This window comes from Zootoca vivipara, chromosome 6, assembly GCF_965207765.1.
Source record: "Zootoca vivipara chromosome 6, rZooViv2.hap1.1, whole genome shotgun sequence".
Taxonomy (NCBI): domain Eukaryota; kingdom Metazoa; phylum Chordata; class Lepidosauria; order Squamata; family Lacertidae; genus Zootoca; species Zootoca vivipara.
Genome location: NC_142589.1, coordinates 84,817,752 through 84,836,168, shown reverse-complemented (window position 1 = coordinate 84,836,168; position 18,417 = coordinate 84,817,752). Strand labels below are relative to the sequence as shown.

The 18,417-nt window shown below is 50.0% G+C and overlaps 1 protein-coding gene across 15 annotated transcripts in view; it reads right to left on the bottom strand.

The window, feature by feature from the left end:
* Positions 1-2,146: 2,146 nt before the first annotated feature.
* SLC25A42 (solute carrier family 25 member 42) overlaps positions 2,147-18,417 on the bottom strand; it is a 30,992-nt gene continuing 14,721 nt past the window's right edge. For all 15 annotated transcript variants that reach the window (XM_088672897.1, XM_088672896.1, XM_035118557.3 and 12 more), the window contains 7 exons: positions 15,029-15,154; positions 14,015-14,126; positions 11,832-11,857; positions 10,331-10,497; positions 9,642-9,758; positions 7,433-7,584; positions 2,147-6,526 (listed from right to left, as the gene is read on the bottom strand). In XM_088672897.1, the coding sequence (XP_088529023.1) occupies positions 6,201-6,526; positions 7,433-7,584; positions 9,642-9,758; positions 10,331-10,497; positions 11,832-11,857; positions 14,015-14,126; positions 15,029-15,115 (987 nt within the window). In that variant the 5' untranslated portion in view covers positions 15,116-15,154 and the 3' untranslated portion in view covers positions 2,147-6,200. The remainder of the gene's footprint in view (positions 6,527-7,432; positions 7,585-9,641; positions 9,759-10,330; positions 10,498-11,831; positions 11,858-14,014; positions 14,127-15,028; positions 15,155-18,417) is intronic.

Sequence of the window (18,417 nt, the reverse complement as noted above, 5' to 3'; positions counted from 1 at the left end):
AAAGAGGATTCTTTGCATAACTGACGGCAAAGGTTGACATTTGCATCTAGGCTGCAGTCTTTGCAGTTTCCAAAGCAAATCTAGCCGCAAAAAAAGAGAGCAGATTTTTTCTACAAGGCAGAATTTGGGGTGTGGGTTGTTTGAGGAAGGGCTGTAGATAATTCCATTTCCTAGAGCAGTGTTTCCCAACCTTGAGTCTCCAGCTCTTCTCGGACTACAATTCCCATCATCCCTGACCACAGGTCCTGCTAGCTAGGGATTATGGGAGTTGTAGTCCAAAAACAGCTGGAGCCCCAAGGTTGGGAAACTCTGCCCTAGAGGGATTGGGGGTTTTTTGCCTCTCTTTTTACAATATTTTTTTTAAAAAAAAAACACCTTAAATCGTGGCTTACCTTTCCTCCTTCCTCTTCAACCCAACTTCAAAGCATTTTGCCTGTCTTTTGAGAGAGAGAGAGAGAAAATGTGTCCTGTTCATTGCAGTGGGCTGGGCTGGATGACCCTTGAGGGTCCCTTTCAACCCTATAGTTCTATTGTTCTCATTGCTCCTACAGGGCGCCTACGAGTCGGGCCATAGACCTCATCCTGGGAGCAGCTCTGTAACCGCTTCAGACACGTCCTCTCTGGGGACCAGTTAGGAGGGGAGAGAGATCCACTCTTTTAAAAAAAGTGTCTGAGCACACAAGCCAGACCTGTTTGGTCCCAATTGTGTAACAAGACAGTGAGCTTCTCTCTGTCCCTCTAGGTTTTGAAGCGCGACCCCCCCCCCCCGCCCCTTTCCAGGCCCCAAATAAAAGGCACCATCTGCCCCGTCTCTCCCCTAAGAAGGGACCTCGTGGGTTTCGAGCGGAAGCCCGGTACCTCAAATGCAAACACAAGCAACTTCACTTTGCCCTCTATGCTTGTTTTGGGGCAAAGAAGAGGCGGGGGGGGGACTGGCACTGCTCCCCTTAACCCCCCCACCAGCATTTATCTATGCAGTGTTTACATCCCCAAACTGTAGCCAAAAAGGGGCCTGCAAAAATCAGTCCTAAAGACTCGTGCTCTTAAAAAAGACATGGCAGCGGAGGAAAGAGCAGGGAGGAGGGAAGAGGAAAAAAACGCCGGTCCACAGGGCAGCCCCTACAAGTTTCAGATAATGCGAGTGGCATTTCAGGCCTTCGTTACCTCGAGGTGTGAAATCTCTCACCAGAAGGAAGCTGCTCCCCCTAAGCTTCCCACCAGCATTTATTGACGGTATTTATAACCCCACCCCACGCCGGCTGCCCTCTCAGAGCGACTTGCAAAAAGCCAGTACTAAGACGTGCGCTCTGAAAATATGAGACTGGAGGAAAGAGGGGGAAGGAAGCTCAAGTTCTTGAAATTTCAGCTCTTGAAAATTACAGCTTTGGCTGCCTTCCTGCTCGCCTGAAGCCCCAGTTAGATCCAGGAGCAGGACTGGTGGAAACGTCTGCTCCTGCCCCATAGTTGTTGTTTCAGACAGCTAAGTATACAGTACTTACATTATATTGGTTTCGTAGTTTTTGAGCCAGCAATATATCTCAAATCATGTTAGGTATGTGTATGTCTGCTGTGCAAAAATCACAATGCAGGAAAAACCGTGAAGCCAGCCAATGGCTCTCGAAAGCTCCAGAACTTATTTCAGACGTTGTGATGTATTGGTATATCGCAGTGTTGAGCTGGTGATACATCACAATGTTGAAAACCAGATATTGCCCAGCCCCAGAGACTAATATCTGAAGGAAGGGGTGTCCCATGGAAGATGGCGCGAGCTTGTTTTCTCTGGGGTTTTTTTTTGGGGGGGGGATAGGACTCGAACCAATCAGGTCAAATGACGAGAAAAGAGATTCTGACTAAACATCAGGAAGAACTTTCTGACAGTAAGAGGAGTTTGACAGTGGGAAGGGAATCCCCTGGAAGGTGGGGGGGCACTCCTTCATTGCAGGATTGCCCCCTGCCTGGCATTATTTAGCTGCAATTCCTGCATCGCAGCGGGCTGGACTAGATGACCCTCAGAGGTCCCTTTCAACTCTGCAGCTCTACAAAAACAGGTCCGCCCCAGCACCTACAACAAGAATTGAGAGGGGGCGGCCGTTGGGTGGGAGAAGCAAAGGCGGTCGTTCGAGAGACAGAGCAGCCACACACAAGCCTCGATAAATCATCTCTTTATTATTAAATATACATCATTTCTTGGCACAGATCTTTGTACAAGTTATGTCACTATAGACACACGTTTGTGTGTGTATGTATATATATATATATATATAAAACAAAAGGATCAAAAATCCACACACGCACAGGACCCTCGGGAGGCAACCAGGCATAGGCAATCTTGGCTCTCCAGATGTTTTGGAACTACAACCCCCATGATCCCTGACCACTGGCCCTGTTAGCTAGGGATCATGGGAGTTGTAGTTCCAAAACATCTGGAGAGCCAAGGTTGCCTCTGCCTGCATCAGACGCACTCGCTTCGAGAGACACAAAGGCAGCATTTGACAACGGACCGCACAAACACTCCTGCATAGAGTTACCCCACCTTCCCTGCAAAAAGCCATCCTGGTTAATACATTATCATGACGAGAGGGAGGAGGAGAGGGGGGATTGGCTGGGGACACTGTTTGCAGACTCGCTATTCTGGGGACCTGCCCGGAAAAAGTACTCACCAGGGATCACCAGTGGCAGACAAAGGCCCCCGGATAGCTTTTTGACCCTCACTATCAATTTGTACCCCATAGTATCAAGAATGATGAGCTGGGGGAGTGTTGGCCCCTGCCCCTTGTGAAGCGAGCAACAGATTCTTGGATCCCTTCCCTGGAATGGGGAATGAGTGCCCCCATGGCGGAAGGTCTCGGTTCTTAGGGAGGGGTGGTGTTTAAAGCACCGCATTTCCAGCAGCCGGGAATGAAGGGCAACTGCAACACAGCTGGAAAAGGCTCTCTCGGATCCCAGCTCCGTTGTGCATCAATTCAAGTGCTGCAATTACGACTTCTCCTACCTGCCGAAGAAACGCCACCCTTGGGTGCTGGGGAGCAGGGCGGCAGCGAGCATCTGTGTCCCTCCAGGTGCCCGACTGATAGGGGCTAGAAAGGTGCAGATACCCCCACCCATGTCGCCGTAGCACCATCTTGAAGCCAGAGGGCAGCCAACCTCTGCTGGTACAGGGACCCCCGGAAATGACCTCTGCCCCCTCTATGTTATGAGGAACACTGGTAGGAAGGGGAGCTAGGTCAGTGTTCCCCCAACTTGGGTCTCTGGCTGTTTTTGGACTACAGTTCCCATCGTCCCTGACCACTGGTCCTGCTAGCTGAGGATGATGGGAGTTGTAGTCCAAAAACAGCCGGAGACCCAAGCTGGGGGAAACCCTGGGCTAGATTCAAGGGAGGGGAAAGCTCTCTGGGATCGCTGCTTTGGAAAATCTGGTTCTCTGCAGGCTGGGGCAAGGGGTTGGCGGGGGGGGGGGCTGTATGTATAACCCACAGCCCAGAGAAGCCCAGGAAAGATTCTCTAGCCGTCTGACGCCCATCTTGGGGTAGGGAGACCTCACACCAAGGCCGGCAGGATGGCTTTCACCGATTAAACTGCTCCTTGCCAACTTTGTAATTTGCAAAAATAAACCCAGCCCCACAGCTCAAAGCTATCAGGAAGGGGGGAATGCGGCCGACTGGGAAGGGGATGGTGCGATTGTGGGTCAGGAAGGGAGATGGGATGGGGAGATGCTCAGGTCTTCGCTTCAGGAGTCTGGCTGGTGGCGGAAACTCAAAAGGGAGAGGGAAGAAAAGGTCACCCCAAGTACTCAAAACCTTGCAGGAAGCTATGTTACTAGACTACCGATCCCATCAGCCCTGATTGTTGGTCCAAGATGGCAGGGGATTATGGGAGTTGTAGTCCAGCCATCAAAAGACACTAGCTTGCAGCCTCTTAGACGCGAAAAGGGAAAGTAATCTTCCCCGGGCTTCTTGTTCTATTTTTACCTTACGGTTTTAGGACGTGCAGGCAGATGTTTAAAAGGAAGTACCCCAGACTCCGAAGGAAGGAGCAACTTGAGACTTAGCACATCAGCAAGCCACCTTCTTTGAGCTGGCAATCTATCTCCTAGAATATATACATACTCCTAGAATATATATGCTCCCAAGATCTGGGTTTGACACAGTGAGATGAGCATTATCTCGCTGGCGCCTGCCGTCCCTGTGGAATTCTCTACCCCCGACAAAAGCGAAACCCGCTGAGCCACAATTGCGATCCATCACAACTGCTGATGGCACGGAGAATTAGAAAAATGAGAATTGGGGAAACGGGGGGGTGTAGTCCAGGGTTTCCCAAACCAGGGTCTCCAGCTGTTTAGGGACTACAACTGGCACCCCCCCCCCAGCTAACAGGACCAGTGGTTAGGGATGATGGGAATTGTAGTCCCCAAGCAGCTGGAGTTTGGAAACCCTGTGTAGGTTCTGCTCTGCCGGTGGTAGTGCATCTTTTCCAGAATGTGCAAAACACCCCAACCTGCATAAGCAGAGTCTTGGGGGCCGGGGGGGGGGGCTACATGAACTGAGCTTCCTGTTTAGGACATGCATCACCCCGTTCAATCTATTTTCATACCGGGGAGGTAAAAGCTCTTGAGGTTTGCATCTGGTGGTGGTGGGTGAATCCAAGGTGCGGTTTTGTCGAAGGCAGGCACTGTGCTTGCTAAGGGTTAGGAAGCAGTACAGGGAAGCGACGGGCAGGTGACAGAGAGGGAGAGATTAGCAGGGTTAATTGAGCATGGTTTCCAGGAAAAGGGCTGGGTCAACATCTGGAGGGACACAGGATCGCTGCGCTGTTCTAGGAGAGTGGGGAGTGCCTGAGCTCGTACACGGCGAGAGACCCAGGACTCTCTGGCAAAACACCCACTCCTCTTCCCAGGAGGAGACCTGCAAAATGCCTTCTCCGATCTGACTCCTCTCTAGATGTTCGAGGCACCTGGCTCTCATCCTCACCATCCCTGGCTGCTGGAAGTTCAGCAACATACGGAAGTCCATTTTTCGTTGTCATCCCTGACCGTTGGGATGGAAGTTTCCCCATCTCTCCAATCTGAGACGAGGCATCTATGATTCTATGATCTCCTGCTCTGGGCTAGGAATGCCTCTTCTAAAGAGTCCTTATTCCTGCCATCTTTTGCTTGCAGTGGGGAATCCTGCTTCTCAGAGCACGGGTGGGAAACATCTGTGGGGCCCTGCAGAAGTTGCTGGATCTCCCCGTGGGGCCAGAGAGGGACCCACTTTCAATACTGACATTTAATACTGGAGGGGGGAGCCCTGCTAAAAAGCAGAGACAATTCGGAGGAGCAAAGGTTAGCTCGACCGGATGCCATCTTCCGAAGCTGGAGCTCTGAAATATGTGTGCATATCTAAATACAGATCATTAAAATAGTCTCTGAAACGCAAGGAAAGAAGGCTGCGACATCCCAAACTTCTGATCCCATCTCGGAACCAGGAGCTGCCCGGATTGCAGCAGCGAGAGAATTCAAGATTGCACTGCGGCCTCTCTGCCTTGGACAAACCCCAAGGAAAGGAAAGAATCCAGTCTTTGGTTTGTTTTTTTCTCCCCGGGGGCCGGTTGGCCCTCTTCCAGGAGGTTTTGGGGCAGAATTTTAAAAGCATTTGAAGTAGGAAGAGGGGAGATGAAGGGCCCCATTTTCCAGGTATTGGAAAACAAACCATTTGCTGGGAGGGGAGGGGGAGACCGTAGGGGGCGGAAACCACAAGACAGACACACCCCACGTGTTAAACATACAGATAAGTTCGGCTTCCTACAAAATAAAGGGTGCAGGAGACTTAGAGGCAGGAGATGTAACGGGACTGTGTCGCCATGGTTTAGAACGACGAGGCAAAATCGAGTAAATAGCACGTCTGCAGCCTTCTGGAAGGACCCCTTGCCTGTTGCCCAAATCCAAGCAGAATTCAGAGGAATTTCAACCACTTCGGTAGGAAAAGGAGAGGGAAAGCAAGAAAACAACACCGGCAAAGACGCGGCGGCTTCTCTTTCACAAACGCAAGCTCGGGGAAGCAGGGGGCAGGATGCTGCAGCCGCGGGGACCTAACGGAGATTGCCCTGGGTTACTCAGCTCTGCCACGAGAACCCTCTGGCTCGGGGAGGGAGGGGAGGAGGAAGAGGATGCCTGCCCACGTTTCCACCAACATTTGTACCAACCGCCAGCCACTGGCCGGCCACTACCTCTCCACGTTCACCCCTCGCTCCCACTTCCGGAGGAGGATCTGCGTGAGGTCGAAGGTCGTGAAGCTGATCCCCACGGCGATGGGGCCCTTGACCCAGTTCATGCTGAGTCCCTTGTAGAGGCCGCGGACGAGTCCTTCCTCCCGGATGATGTCCCGCATAGTGCGCAGGATGGAGCCGTAGATGTGGCCCATCACCCCAGCCGTCTGCATCCGCCGCCGCACAACGTCCAGCGGGTAGGAGGCGGACTGCCCGATCAGGCCGGCGCAGGCCCCGAAGACGAGCCGCTCCGTGGGGTGGGGCTGCGTCCTGCCGCTGCGCTCTGGAGGAAGAGGAAACGCTGGTGGGCAACTGTGGAGACGCACAGGGACAGCGCAAACAGGTCTCCCTCTCTCCCTTCCGCCACGGGGCCTCAGGACCCCCAGAGTGCAAAGCCCTTAGTGCAACAGCAACTCTCCCCAGTCGCAATTGGCAGGAACCAGGAGGTAGAGTGCCTCCAAACAGTGGAGGCACAGCCATCCCGGGTGGCATGGATTTGTTACGAGGCAGAGGAATGGTGGGAGGAACCAGCTGGGGGACCCCCAAGGGAGGGAGGCTCAGAGCCCAGGGAGTTGCAGTGGGACGATGATGAGTGGCCAGGGGGAGATGACTGGGAGGAGGAAGAGGAGGAGGTGTCAGAAGCGGAAGAGGCAACAAGGCTTGGTGAGCAGGGAGAGTCTGTGGCAGAGAGAAGTCCAGAATCGGAGGCAGAAGCTGAAGCAGGAGAGGAAGGAGGCCAAGAGGCAGAGCCCCCTCCTGCTGCAACAAACTCCCCTCCCCCTGGTCTCCCAGAACCAGGAGAGGCACGAAGAGGGTGGAGGAGAAGTTGGCTGCATGCAGGTGCATTCTTCGATTGCTTGGGGGAAATCCTGGAAGGACTTGGATGGCGGTGGAGAGGCAGAGACCTTCAGTCTCAGCAGCTGCTTCATGGGGGGCAAGACCTACTGGGCGTGAGCTGCTGTGCTCCTTAGGCCTGACACTCCTGTTCAGATCATGTCCTTGCTAATAAAGAGTTAACTCCCAATTGTATGGTGTGATTTACTGCCAGCTCACCTCTGAGACGTGGCTAGTAGCCACTGCTCTTCCATGGATTGGCCTAATCTTAAAAGCCATTCCTAAGAGTCCATCTTCTGGATGATGCCCAAAGAAGCCCCCATCAAGCCTGGCATCCTGGCCCCACTGCTTTTACCTGCGTGAAACTTCTTCAGGGTCTCGTAGGTGAAGAAGCTCAGCCCAGCATATGGAATCACCCCCAGGATGGTGGGGGCAAAGCCCCGGTAGAGGGTCTTCAACCCTTCCTCCCGGGATATCCGAATGAAGACATGGACAATGTTGCTGTACCTGCCGGGAGAGCGGAGCAAGGGAAATCATGCCTTGTTATCATGCCTCTCGAGCAACAAGCCTTGTTGGCTACCAAAGGGTGTGGGCTGCCGCACCGGTGCGGCAAGAGAGGGCAGCAGGAGTGGCCAGAAGATTCGGAGACAATCAAAGGAACCTTAGAACATTTCAGTGTAGTATAGCCTAACATCTGTGGGGTTGATTTAGGGAAGTGGCGTGGCATACCCGCCAATCCTCTAGGATTAGGAAGAGTAATACTGGCAAGCCAGTACAGTGACCGGCCAGGAGGTGAAGGTATGGGTCAGCTGTACTGGGAGAGGCTTGATGAATCTGGAGAGAGTAGGATAGAACTGGTTGGTACAGGCTTGACAGGGGAAGACCGGGATGGGTCAAATTAGGGTTAGGAAGAAACAATGGAAACAGGTAGAGTGCTTGGAAAAGTACTCGAGATCACAGGATTAGAAGGAGGGGGGTGTTTGATGAGTGAGACATGTGACAGGTACATGATGTGAGGGATGTGCAGTCCACCACTTCCTCTATGGCGGAAAGTTTGGGGTGTTGGCAGGAAGTGACCTGTACCTGTACATGTTTATGCATGAAGTTTGCTCTGTGATTGGCTGGAAGTTACATCGTGAGTTAATGTTCACCTGTCAAAGCTGCTGCTAATAAATACAAGCTCCCGAGCTCCGCCCGGGGTTGGTCTTTGTGGAACTCAGCCTTGTCTCATTTCCTTATTGGATTTAACCGTTTACTGCAAACATCGTATCGAGATTTTTAAAAAATCTGAATACTCAGGGTGGGCTCCCTTGCCAACGCTTCGACATTCTCTCCCCCCCCCCAAAGCCATAAGAGAGACAACACACAAACACACCAAGGGCCCATATCACAACTTAACTATTTTGGGCACCCGATGACACCTGGTGTGCAGCCGAGAAGGACCCAGGCTATTTTAGACGCTGGACAACAGCCATGTGGGGCGTTGGAGGAGGGGAAGAGGAACACTGAACAAAACACTGAGAGGAAAAGCCAGCGGTTGTTGGGCAAAAGGCCCCTTCATTAGAGGGGCTTGGACTAGATGGGCCTCGGGGATCCCTCCCAACACCACCGTTCTAGGATTCTACTTCTCAAGCCAGGGCTGGTCAGTTCCATGCACTGAAGGGTGGGCTGACTGGTACTTTTAAAGCAGGGAGGAGATCAGGAGTGTGTGTTTCCTTTCGGGTAGGATGTATGGCAATTCATGGGGTGCAACCACAGATAGCCCTTCGCTTTGGTACCAGAGACCACGTTCCAGCCGGAGGGAGCGCCTTCTCTGCACAGAACCGCTCATTTATTGAGATCTGCAGGTCAAATCCTGCCTGGTTGTGTTGCAGGCACATTAATATGTCTTGCAACAATCCCACGAGAGGAGAACCTTGTTTGCTGAGATCCCCACCCCCCAAAAGAAGACTTAGGAACCCACATCAACCTTATCAGGCTCTGTAAAAAACCTGTCTTTGTCATCCAGCGTTTCATCCCCTAGCGATTTAGCCTTTTGCTACAGTTGGGGTCGATGGAGAAAATAATAATTTCATGAAACTGTGTCGTTTTGGTATTCCGTTTTCGTTTGAGCCTCTAGCCCAGGCATCCCCAGACTTCGGCCCTCCAGATGTTTTGGACTACAATTCCCATCATCCCTGTTACCTAGGGATCATGGGAGTTGTAGGCCAAAACATCTGGAGGGCCGCAGTTTGGGGGTGCCTGCTCTAGCCCATCTAAACCCAACAGGCCTGTGCCTGCCTACCTTTTTACAGTGCAAATCTAGCTGCTTTGAGGTGTTGCTTTTAGGCAGTGGCGGGGGAAGAGAAGTGCACCGCCCCTGGCAGCGCGATCCCGGTGGGGTGCCATTGCAGCTGCTCCCCCGCCCGCGCTGGGCGCCACGCCCCCAGGACGTGCGCCAGCCCCGCCCCCGCCTGCTCTCCGCTCCCCCCCTCCCGGTGCCAGAGCATGAAGCTCTGCCACTGCTTTGAGGTACTCCCATCCCACCCCAAAATCCCACAGGAGCATCCGCAGCGCCAACTCACATTTCCTTTGGCGTAACGGCCATCCGGGCACGGACTAGGTCCAGGGGGTACGTCAACATGGCAGCCGTCGTGCCCGCGAGTGAGCCAGCTATGAACCTGGGCAATGGGGTAAGTGCCCTGGAAACAGAAAGGAGAAAGAGAGGCTCCGGCAGCTGAACAAAACTGGTTTACAGTTCCATTGTGGGCAGGGAAGGATCAGTTTTTTTAGGGAAAGTTTCCTGGTGGATCATAGAATTGAAGCATTGGATGAGACCTTAAGAGGCATCTAGCCCAACCCCCTGCGATGCAGGAATATGCAGCTGTCCCACAGGGGGACCGAACCTGCAACCTTGGCATTATGCTCTCACCAACTGAAACTATTCAAACCAAGTGCTAAGTGCTCATTCCCAGTGGGGTCTTACTCCATGAAAATCTGTTGCTGAAACTGAAAATCTCCATCTTCCCACAGCCATCTAAGTCCCTTCCTATCCAGGGCTTTCCCCCAAGCAATTGGAGACTGTGCCAGTGTGAAGGCAACCTCTCCTCCGCCTTTTCATGCCTCTCTTAGTCCTGGGAGACAAGGGGGGAAGGGGAGCTTGTCGCAGCAGGAGAGGGAGACCCTCGTGACTCTTCACCCGCTGGACTGACCAAGGCCTGAGGTTCCCCAACCCTGTTGCAGAAGACCCCCCCCAACCCCAGCAGCCTCTTACTTCCCCTGGAAGCCGTAGTAACTGCCCAGGATCTGCTTGTACTCCTCGTGGGCGCAAAACTGGATGGCGGCATAAGGGATCACGCGGACCATGGTGGCAGAGTTCCCCCGCCAGAGGCTGAAGAAGCCCTCGTGGAGGTAGGTGCGGTAGATCAGGCGGTAAGCCTCCTAAGGAGAGCGGAAGCAGAGTTATTGGAAAAGAGAGACCGAGAGAGGCGGAGCGCATAATCTGAACCAGGGGCTCTTGGTTTGCCTCACTTTTGACAAACCACAAACTGTAATCCCAAAAAGGAGGTTTTGTTCCAGAGGTGCAGTGTGCTGCTGCTGTTGGCATCTGTCTGCCTCAAGAGACAATGGAGTGTGCTTCTGGGGGTGAAGCCGAACTGCTGGGTTTGCAGCACTCAAGTGCCCTCCCCGGGACGCAGGCCTGGGCAGTGTGCATGGAGGTCCTGGGTTACCCAGACGACAAGACGCCCCTCTTGGGCTCACTGAGGGGGTCCAAAGGAAAGCAGATCAAGACATTTGGCACCAGCTTGGCTGCAGGAGTTGCTGGAAGGAGGCGTACAAGGCACCATCCGACCGCCTTAGGGACTCCCCTCAAGATTTGTGTAGCCTTTTCTGCTCCCAAAGATGTCCCACAAGGACCAGAGTCTTCTTTCTCATAGATAGGCTCCCTTCCCAGGTGGGTGGGCCCACCTGCCCCTCACTTCCCTCTACAGAAACCACCTTCTTGGCCACTGAATCCCCTCTTAGTCTTGTCCACTCCATCCGCTGGAGCCTGGCTTCGCATGCAGGGGAGGCCCCTGACTCACTGAGGGTTTGAGACCCATCGGCTCCCCTCACCTGGTTTGGCCGGCCAGTCGAAGCCGTTCCTGGGATTGTGGCGACTGTCGCCTGCTGGCAGTACCTAGCAGCTGCAGGTGAGAGCTGACTGCAGGGTGGGGCCAGAGGTGGACCAACTGCCCCTGAAAGAGCATGACGTGTCCCCCACCAGAGAGACTGCCCTCCCCTAACACCCCAGCAGGGGGTGTAAAGGTAAAGGGACCCCTGATCATTGTGTCCAGTTGTGACCAACTCTGGGGTTGCGGCGCTCATCTCATGTTATTGGCCGAGGGAGCCGGTGTACAGCTTCTACGTCATGTGGCCAGCATGACAAAGCCGCTTCTAGCAAACCAGAGCAGCACAGAGAAACACCGTTTACCTTCCCGCTGGAGGGGTACCTATTTATCTACTTGCACTTTGTGCTTTCAAACTGCTAGGTTGACAGGAGCAGGGACCAAGCAACGGGAGCTCACTCCGCTGCGGGGATTCGAACCACCGACCTTCTGATCGGCAAGCCCTAGGCTCTGTGGTTTAACCCACAGCGCCACCCGCGTCCCTAACCTGTACAGGGGGTGTACAGGTTAACAATTTGGGGGCAGGGGACTTTATTAGGTGAAAACCCAAAGCTGCTCAGCTAAGCAACAGAGCAAAGAAAGGAGGGTTGTGCTTTTAAGTCTTACCTTGGCAGAAAACCGATTTGATGATACTGAAAGAGAAAAGCAGACAAATTAAAAGCAAGCATGCTTTGACTCATTTGCAGGTACAAATCAGTTCATCTGCTAACACTCATGGATCAATGAACTAGGATTTCTCTAAAAATCAAATAAGAGCCCTAACTATTTCTTTCAAAGCTCTTTATCAATACTGGAGCCTAGAAGGATTTAAAGATCAGCCGCATTCTCTTGTGATTTATACTTCAAACAAAAAACCCACCAGAATTCTCCCCTGCTTTCCCAGTTTCCCCCACCCCATATAGCTGTATTGGTTATCTCTTAGGCAATTTGCAAACACCCCAAAACAATTCTCTCTCTCCCCCCCCCCCAATCTCAGTTTGACTCTGCCTGCTCCCGATTATCCCAGCCGGGAGATAAGCCAGTCCAAAGACAAGCAAACAAACCCTGAAACGAGGCAAATCTCTTTCCAGCAATAACTCATTGGAAGATTAATCCTCAAAACAGAAATATATATATATATATATATATATATAGAGAGAGAGAGAGAGAGAGAGAGAGAGAGAGGGAGAGAGGGAGAGAGGGGGAAGAGCTTTTAATCTGAGCTGCAAACCAGGCTTTAAGTTGGGGGGGGGGGTTCTCTGCCCTGTCGATGGGAGTTGAAAGTCCACAGCATTAAAAACAGGATTGTCCACCTAATTAAGTTTTCCCTGCAGGGACCCAAGTGGCACTATGGGTTAAACCACAGAGTCTAGGGCTTGCTGATCAGAAGGTCGGCGGTTCGAATCCCTGCAACGGGGTGAGCTTCCCAGCTCCTGCCCACCTAGCAGTTTGAAAGCACATCAAAGTGCAAGTAGATAAATAGGGACCGCTCCGGCGGGAAGGTAAACGGCGTTTCTGTGCGCTGCTCTGGTTCGCCAGAAGCAGCTTTGTCATGCTGGCCACATGACCTGGAAGCTGTCTGTGGACAAACGCCGGCTCCCTCGGCCTATAGAGCGAGATGAGCGCCGCAACCCCAGAGTCAGACACAACTGGACCTGATGGTCAGGGGCCCCTTTACCTTTACCTATATAATATGTATTAAATTTCCACAAATTTAACACAAAATTCCAACACATATTAAATTTTTCTTCGGTTTTATCAACTTCCCATCCCATTGTCTGCTGTGCTTTTTTCTCATTGCTGGACCCAATCTTCACTCCCTTATATCATAACCATAATACAATAGTCACTAATTATTTCTTGTTGCTCATAGCTCAAATCCTGCTCGTGAATTCATCGTATCAAAATATTTCTTTAAATAGTCCAAAAAAGACCTTCCCATTCTTCCAAGAAACAGCCATCATTATGTGCTCTTATTTTAGCTGATTGATTGATCAATCGATTTCCCTCTGATCTCAGGGCAGTTCACAACATGAAACCACAATATACAAAACACAAAATGAAAGTAAGAACAAACCAATAATTCTCCCCCCCCCCCAATGACGTTGTGTAGGCTATAGCTCTTATTTATTTCCCTGCTGCCAGTTCTCCCCAGTCTAATGCAACTGGGTGGTTTCCAGCACAGATAAAAACACAATAAAGCATCAAACATTAATAACAACAATTTAACCCAATACAGAAAAGCCACAATAACTTTAAAACAAACAACTTATATCAAATAAAGCAACATTCAATACAGTGGTGCCTCGCTAGATGAATTTAATTCGTTCCACGGGTCTTTTCTTATAACGAAAAATTCATCTAGCGAATCCCATAGGAATGCATTGACATTTTTTCCGAATTTTTTTTTGCCCATAGGAATGTATTAATTGAATTTCAATGCATTCCTATGGGAAACCACGATTCGCTAGACGAATTTTTCGTAAAACGAATTTGTCTAGCAAGGCAACCTCCACTAGAAAAAACCTCTTAAGTGGAAATTTCGTTAAGTAGGGCATTCGTTAAGCGAGGCACCACTGTAATCCATTATCTCACAGGAAACAGTAAAATTAAATATCAGCAAATAATAATTACGCAGTTTACACTTGTCAGTTACAATATAGAATTACTAAACTATAATCAACAACAATAACGGCAAGTCGCAATTCATAAAATACCACAAAACATAGGAAACCATTTAAACGTTCAACCTGAGAAGCAAGGACACACAACTTATAAAATTATAAAAAGCTGCCCCCTCCCAGAAATACCTTGGAATATGATTTTCGTCCTGTCCAGAGGCGCCACTGCAGTCTTGGCCACAGCGCCGGCAAACGCCCCAGATACCAGGGAGTTGAGGACGCTCTTTCTCTCCTGGGCAGCCTGGAACCGAAAACCAAAGGCAGGTTGGCAAGGAAGCAGCCTGGAGACTCACAAGCCATAGGCGATCAGGCCTGCCCCTTTCTTTCACACCTTGAGATTGCAAATCTATATGGATTTATGTGGGATTAGTAAATTTACCTGGTTTAACTGCAAGGCTGTTCCAGCGCAGCATTTGCCAACCTGGTGCCCCCCCCCAGATGCTCTGGGCCCTTCATCCCTGAAACTCTCTCCACCTACAATGCCCACCGCCCGTCCGCCACGCCCCACCCCCACTTTGAGACCAGCACAAAACTCTCTTCTATTAGTTGTACCTTGGTTTTCAAACGCCTTGGGAGTCAGACGTTTTGGCTCGCAAATGATCAAAACCCGGAGGTGGTTGTTCCAGTTTTTGAACGTTATTTGGAACCCGAACGTCCGACGCGACTTTCACAGCTTCCTGCAGCCAATCGGAAGCCATGGCTTGGTTTCTGAATTTTATGGAAGTTGAACGGACTTCCGGAACAGATTCCATTTGACTTCCAAGGTACCACTGTATTATAGTTTTTTATTAAGTTTTCAATTTTGCATCTCAAACTAACATCTTACAATCAGGCATAGGCAAACTCGGCCCTCCAGCTGTTTTGGGACTACAATTCCCATCATCCCTGACCACTGGTCCTGTTAGCTAGGGATCATGGGAGTTGTAGTCCCAAAAACATCTGGAGGGGACGAGTTTGCCTCTGCCTGTATACATTTGATGGCTTCCCTCTTTCCCCTTCCACGGCTCATTTAGTTTATCCACCATTCCTGCATTTTACTGTAACCATTTTATTCAGTTCTCCTATCTTCCATCTCTCAAGTATTTGTCATCCTGTTGAACTGACCCTCACGCTGCCAGCGTTCTCAGCAAGACAAGCACTCACCTCTGGCAAAATCGGCACGTGGATCTGAGGCTCTACATCTTTCTGCTTGAAACCCACTTGACCTCCTGCTGCTCGACCATTCCCCATACCAGGCTCAGGGGCTGCCTAGGAAAAGAACCAGACCTCCTGAGGAAGAGAAGGGGAGCGGGGAGGAGTTAAGGGCAGCAGCTGAAAACCTAAATCGGATGAACTTGTTAGGAAGTCAAAGAAGTACCCTAATTTAGAACAACAATGACAACGACAAAAGGCTCCCAGGGCAGCCAACAAATTACTCAAGAAAAAGCTTACAATCTAAATAGACACAGCACAAAAAGAAAATGAGCTTGGAGGGAGGAGGAAAGAGGAGAGTTCCTGCACACCCCTCTAACTGGGTTGGCCCCAGCCACTCTGGGCACCTTCTGATGAAATGTTAAAAATGCAGTAAAACACCAAAATTCAAAAACTCCCCTGTACAGGGCCTGCCTTCAGGAAGCTGTGCAGTTGTTTATTTCCTCGGCATCTGACGGGAGGGCGTTCCACAAGGCGGGAGCCACCGCCAAAAAGGCCCTCTGCCTGATTCCCTGTAACCTCACTTCTTGCAGTGAAGGAACGCCAGAAGGTCCTCGGAGCTGGACCTCAGCGTCCGGGCAGAACGATGGGGGTGGACACACTCCTTATATGTTTTCATATATATGTGCTTGTGTATTAATGTTTATTTGTGTTTTTTTTACAATTCTTCTCCCCCCCCCCCAATATTTTCAGCTATTTCTATTTAAGCTGTAATCTACCTTGAGTCTCTGTTAGACAAAAAGGCAGGATATTATTATTATTATTATTATTATTATTATTATTATTATTATTCACACAGAGCTGGGTAAGGAACTGACACATCAGTGGATGGCTAGACAGACAGACAGACTTGAAGAAAGAATCATTCTTCTCTTGAACTACTAATTTCACTTTGGGAAAAACAGGCCTGTGGTTACAACACACCCCTCTGCTACCCCCCTCCCCTCCTTCATCCCTTTTCCATCCTAGCTTATTTTTGGCCACGAAAGGATCGCAACAGGAAGCTTCCAGGCCAGAAACGCTCTCTGACATCCCGCTTTCAGCAATGCACAACTTCACAGAGAGAGGAGAAGAGGAGCAGCGGAGTCACCAGAACGAAGCTCAAGGTCGAGAATAAAAAAACAGGGCAGGGACAACACAAATCAGGTTTCAGAGCGGCAGCAGAGCAAAGAGGACCTCACCCCTGCTCCTGGACTAGAGGGATTTCTACTTAGGTTTTTTTAAAAAACATGCACACGAACATTTCCATGATTAACGCAGCACATATTATAGACCCTCCAACATTTCTCTGGTGAAAATAAGAATCATTACCGAGCGCCTTCTCGGTGGTGGCGCCCACCCTGTGGAACACCCTCCCATCAGATGTCAAGGAGATAAACAACTATTTGACGTTTAGAGGACATCTGAAGGCAGCCCTGTCTAAGGAATTTTTTAATGACTGATGTTTTAATGTACTTTTTATCTTTTGCTGGAAGCCGCCAATATGTTGTTGTTGTTGTTGTTGTTGTTGTTGTTAAATCAGAATTGTAAGGGAATCCCAAGGGTCATCTAGTCCAACCCGCTGCAAGGAAGAAATCCTTGGATGCCCTATTTCATCATCAACATCATCATCAGTACTTTTCTTCTAGAGTATTTTTGTAAATTCTAATTATCATGAATTATTGTAATACGTAATGTTTTGATTTCGTAAAAAAAAAATTTTTTGGTTAATCTGTTTGGAATTTCAATAAAGTTTATTGAACACACACACAAAAAAAAAAATAGAGAGAAAAACCATGCCAGTACTGCGTACACTTGAGTACCCCCCAAAAAACCCACTGAGCCCGGTTTTTGACTGGGGAGGGCGGGGTATAAATAAAAATTATTATTATTATTATTTATACCCCACCCGTCTGACTGGGCTGCCTCAGCCACTCTGGGCGGCTTCCAAAATGTATAATAAACATAATAGAACATCAAACGTTAAAAAACCTTCAGATGCTTAACTCCTTGGCTAACAAAGCTAAATTCTGGGAGATTCGGGACAGATGGAAGAACAACATATAGTTGCAACACATAGTTAAACTATGGAACTCCTTGCCACAGGAGGCAGTATGACCACCAACCTGGATGGCTTCCAAAGAGGATTGGATTAACTCACAGAGGAATGGCTACTAGCCAATGGGGAATGCTCAGAGGGAGAAATCTTTCTGCATCCCAGATGCAGGAGGGGAGAGGGCTCGGGGGTTCAAATCCTGCTTGCGGGTTTTCCGTCATGGGCCATGGTGAGGAGAGGATGCTGGCCCCTGGGCCTGATCCGGCAGGCTCTCCTTGTGCTGTTTTTTTTTTACTCACCCGCCCTTCGCCCTCAAGGGCCAGGGCTGCTCACAAGCATCTGTGCCAGCTTTCGAGCACCGGCACTGGAAACCTTTCTATTCCGCCAGGCAGCCTGTGGCAACTTAGTGCCTCTCGGCTTAGCCTACCTCGCAGGGCTGCAGTGGGGATTAAATGAGGAGGGGGAAGAGGAGAACCACATACGTCGCGTTGAGCTCCTTGTGTAGGGCGAAAGGGGGAATGAAATTAATTCCCTGCAACAAAGAACTCGGGCAAAGCAGAAACCAGTACTGATATAGGGTGGGGTTTTTTCCTGCAAACAACAGGCTTACTTGGAATGTCACCGGCTGCCCCACTTACTGAGAAGGGCTGAGGGCGGCAGGCACAATATTTTTCACATTATTATCATCACTCAGAGCTTCAGCTTGAGTGCCTGCCAAGGAGAGACGGCAAGATTATGTGGGTGGGAGTAGTCTGAGCTAACCTCCCGGCTGCTATCTTAATTCTCCCGCTGCAACTTGAGCAGGAGAGATCTTAATCTCAAGCACAGGACATTATGACGCTAGCCAGAGCCGTGCACACAGGGTTAGAAACTCAGATATATCAGCTAATCGCCAATCGGCACTTTAAATCTAGTTGCGTTCACCATGACAGAATGTCCAGGCACCTTTTGTCTTTTTTGCAATGAACATTATTATTATTATTATTATTATTATTATTATTATTTATTTATTAATTATTATTATTATTATAAATTATTATTATTTTCATTCTATACCACTTCACATTTTAAAGAAAACAAATTGCCAAGCAGTTTACAACACATTAAAACACCATAGAATCATAGAATCGTAGAGTTGGAAGAGACCACAAGGGCCATCAGTCCAACCCCCTGCCGAGCAGGAAACACCATCAAAGCATTCTTGACATATGCCTGTCAAGCCTCTGCTTAAAGACCTCCAAAGAAGGAGACTCCACCACACTCCTTGGTAGCAAATTCCACTGTCGAACAGCTCTTACCAAAAAGA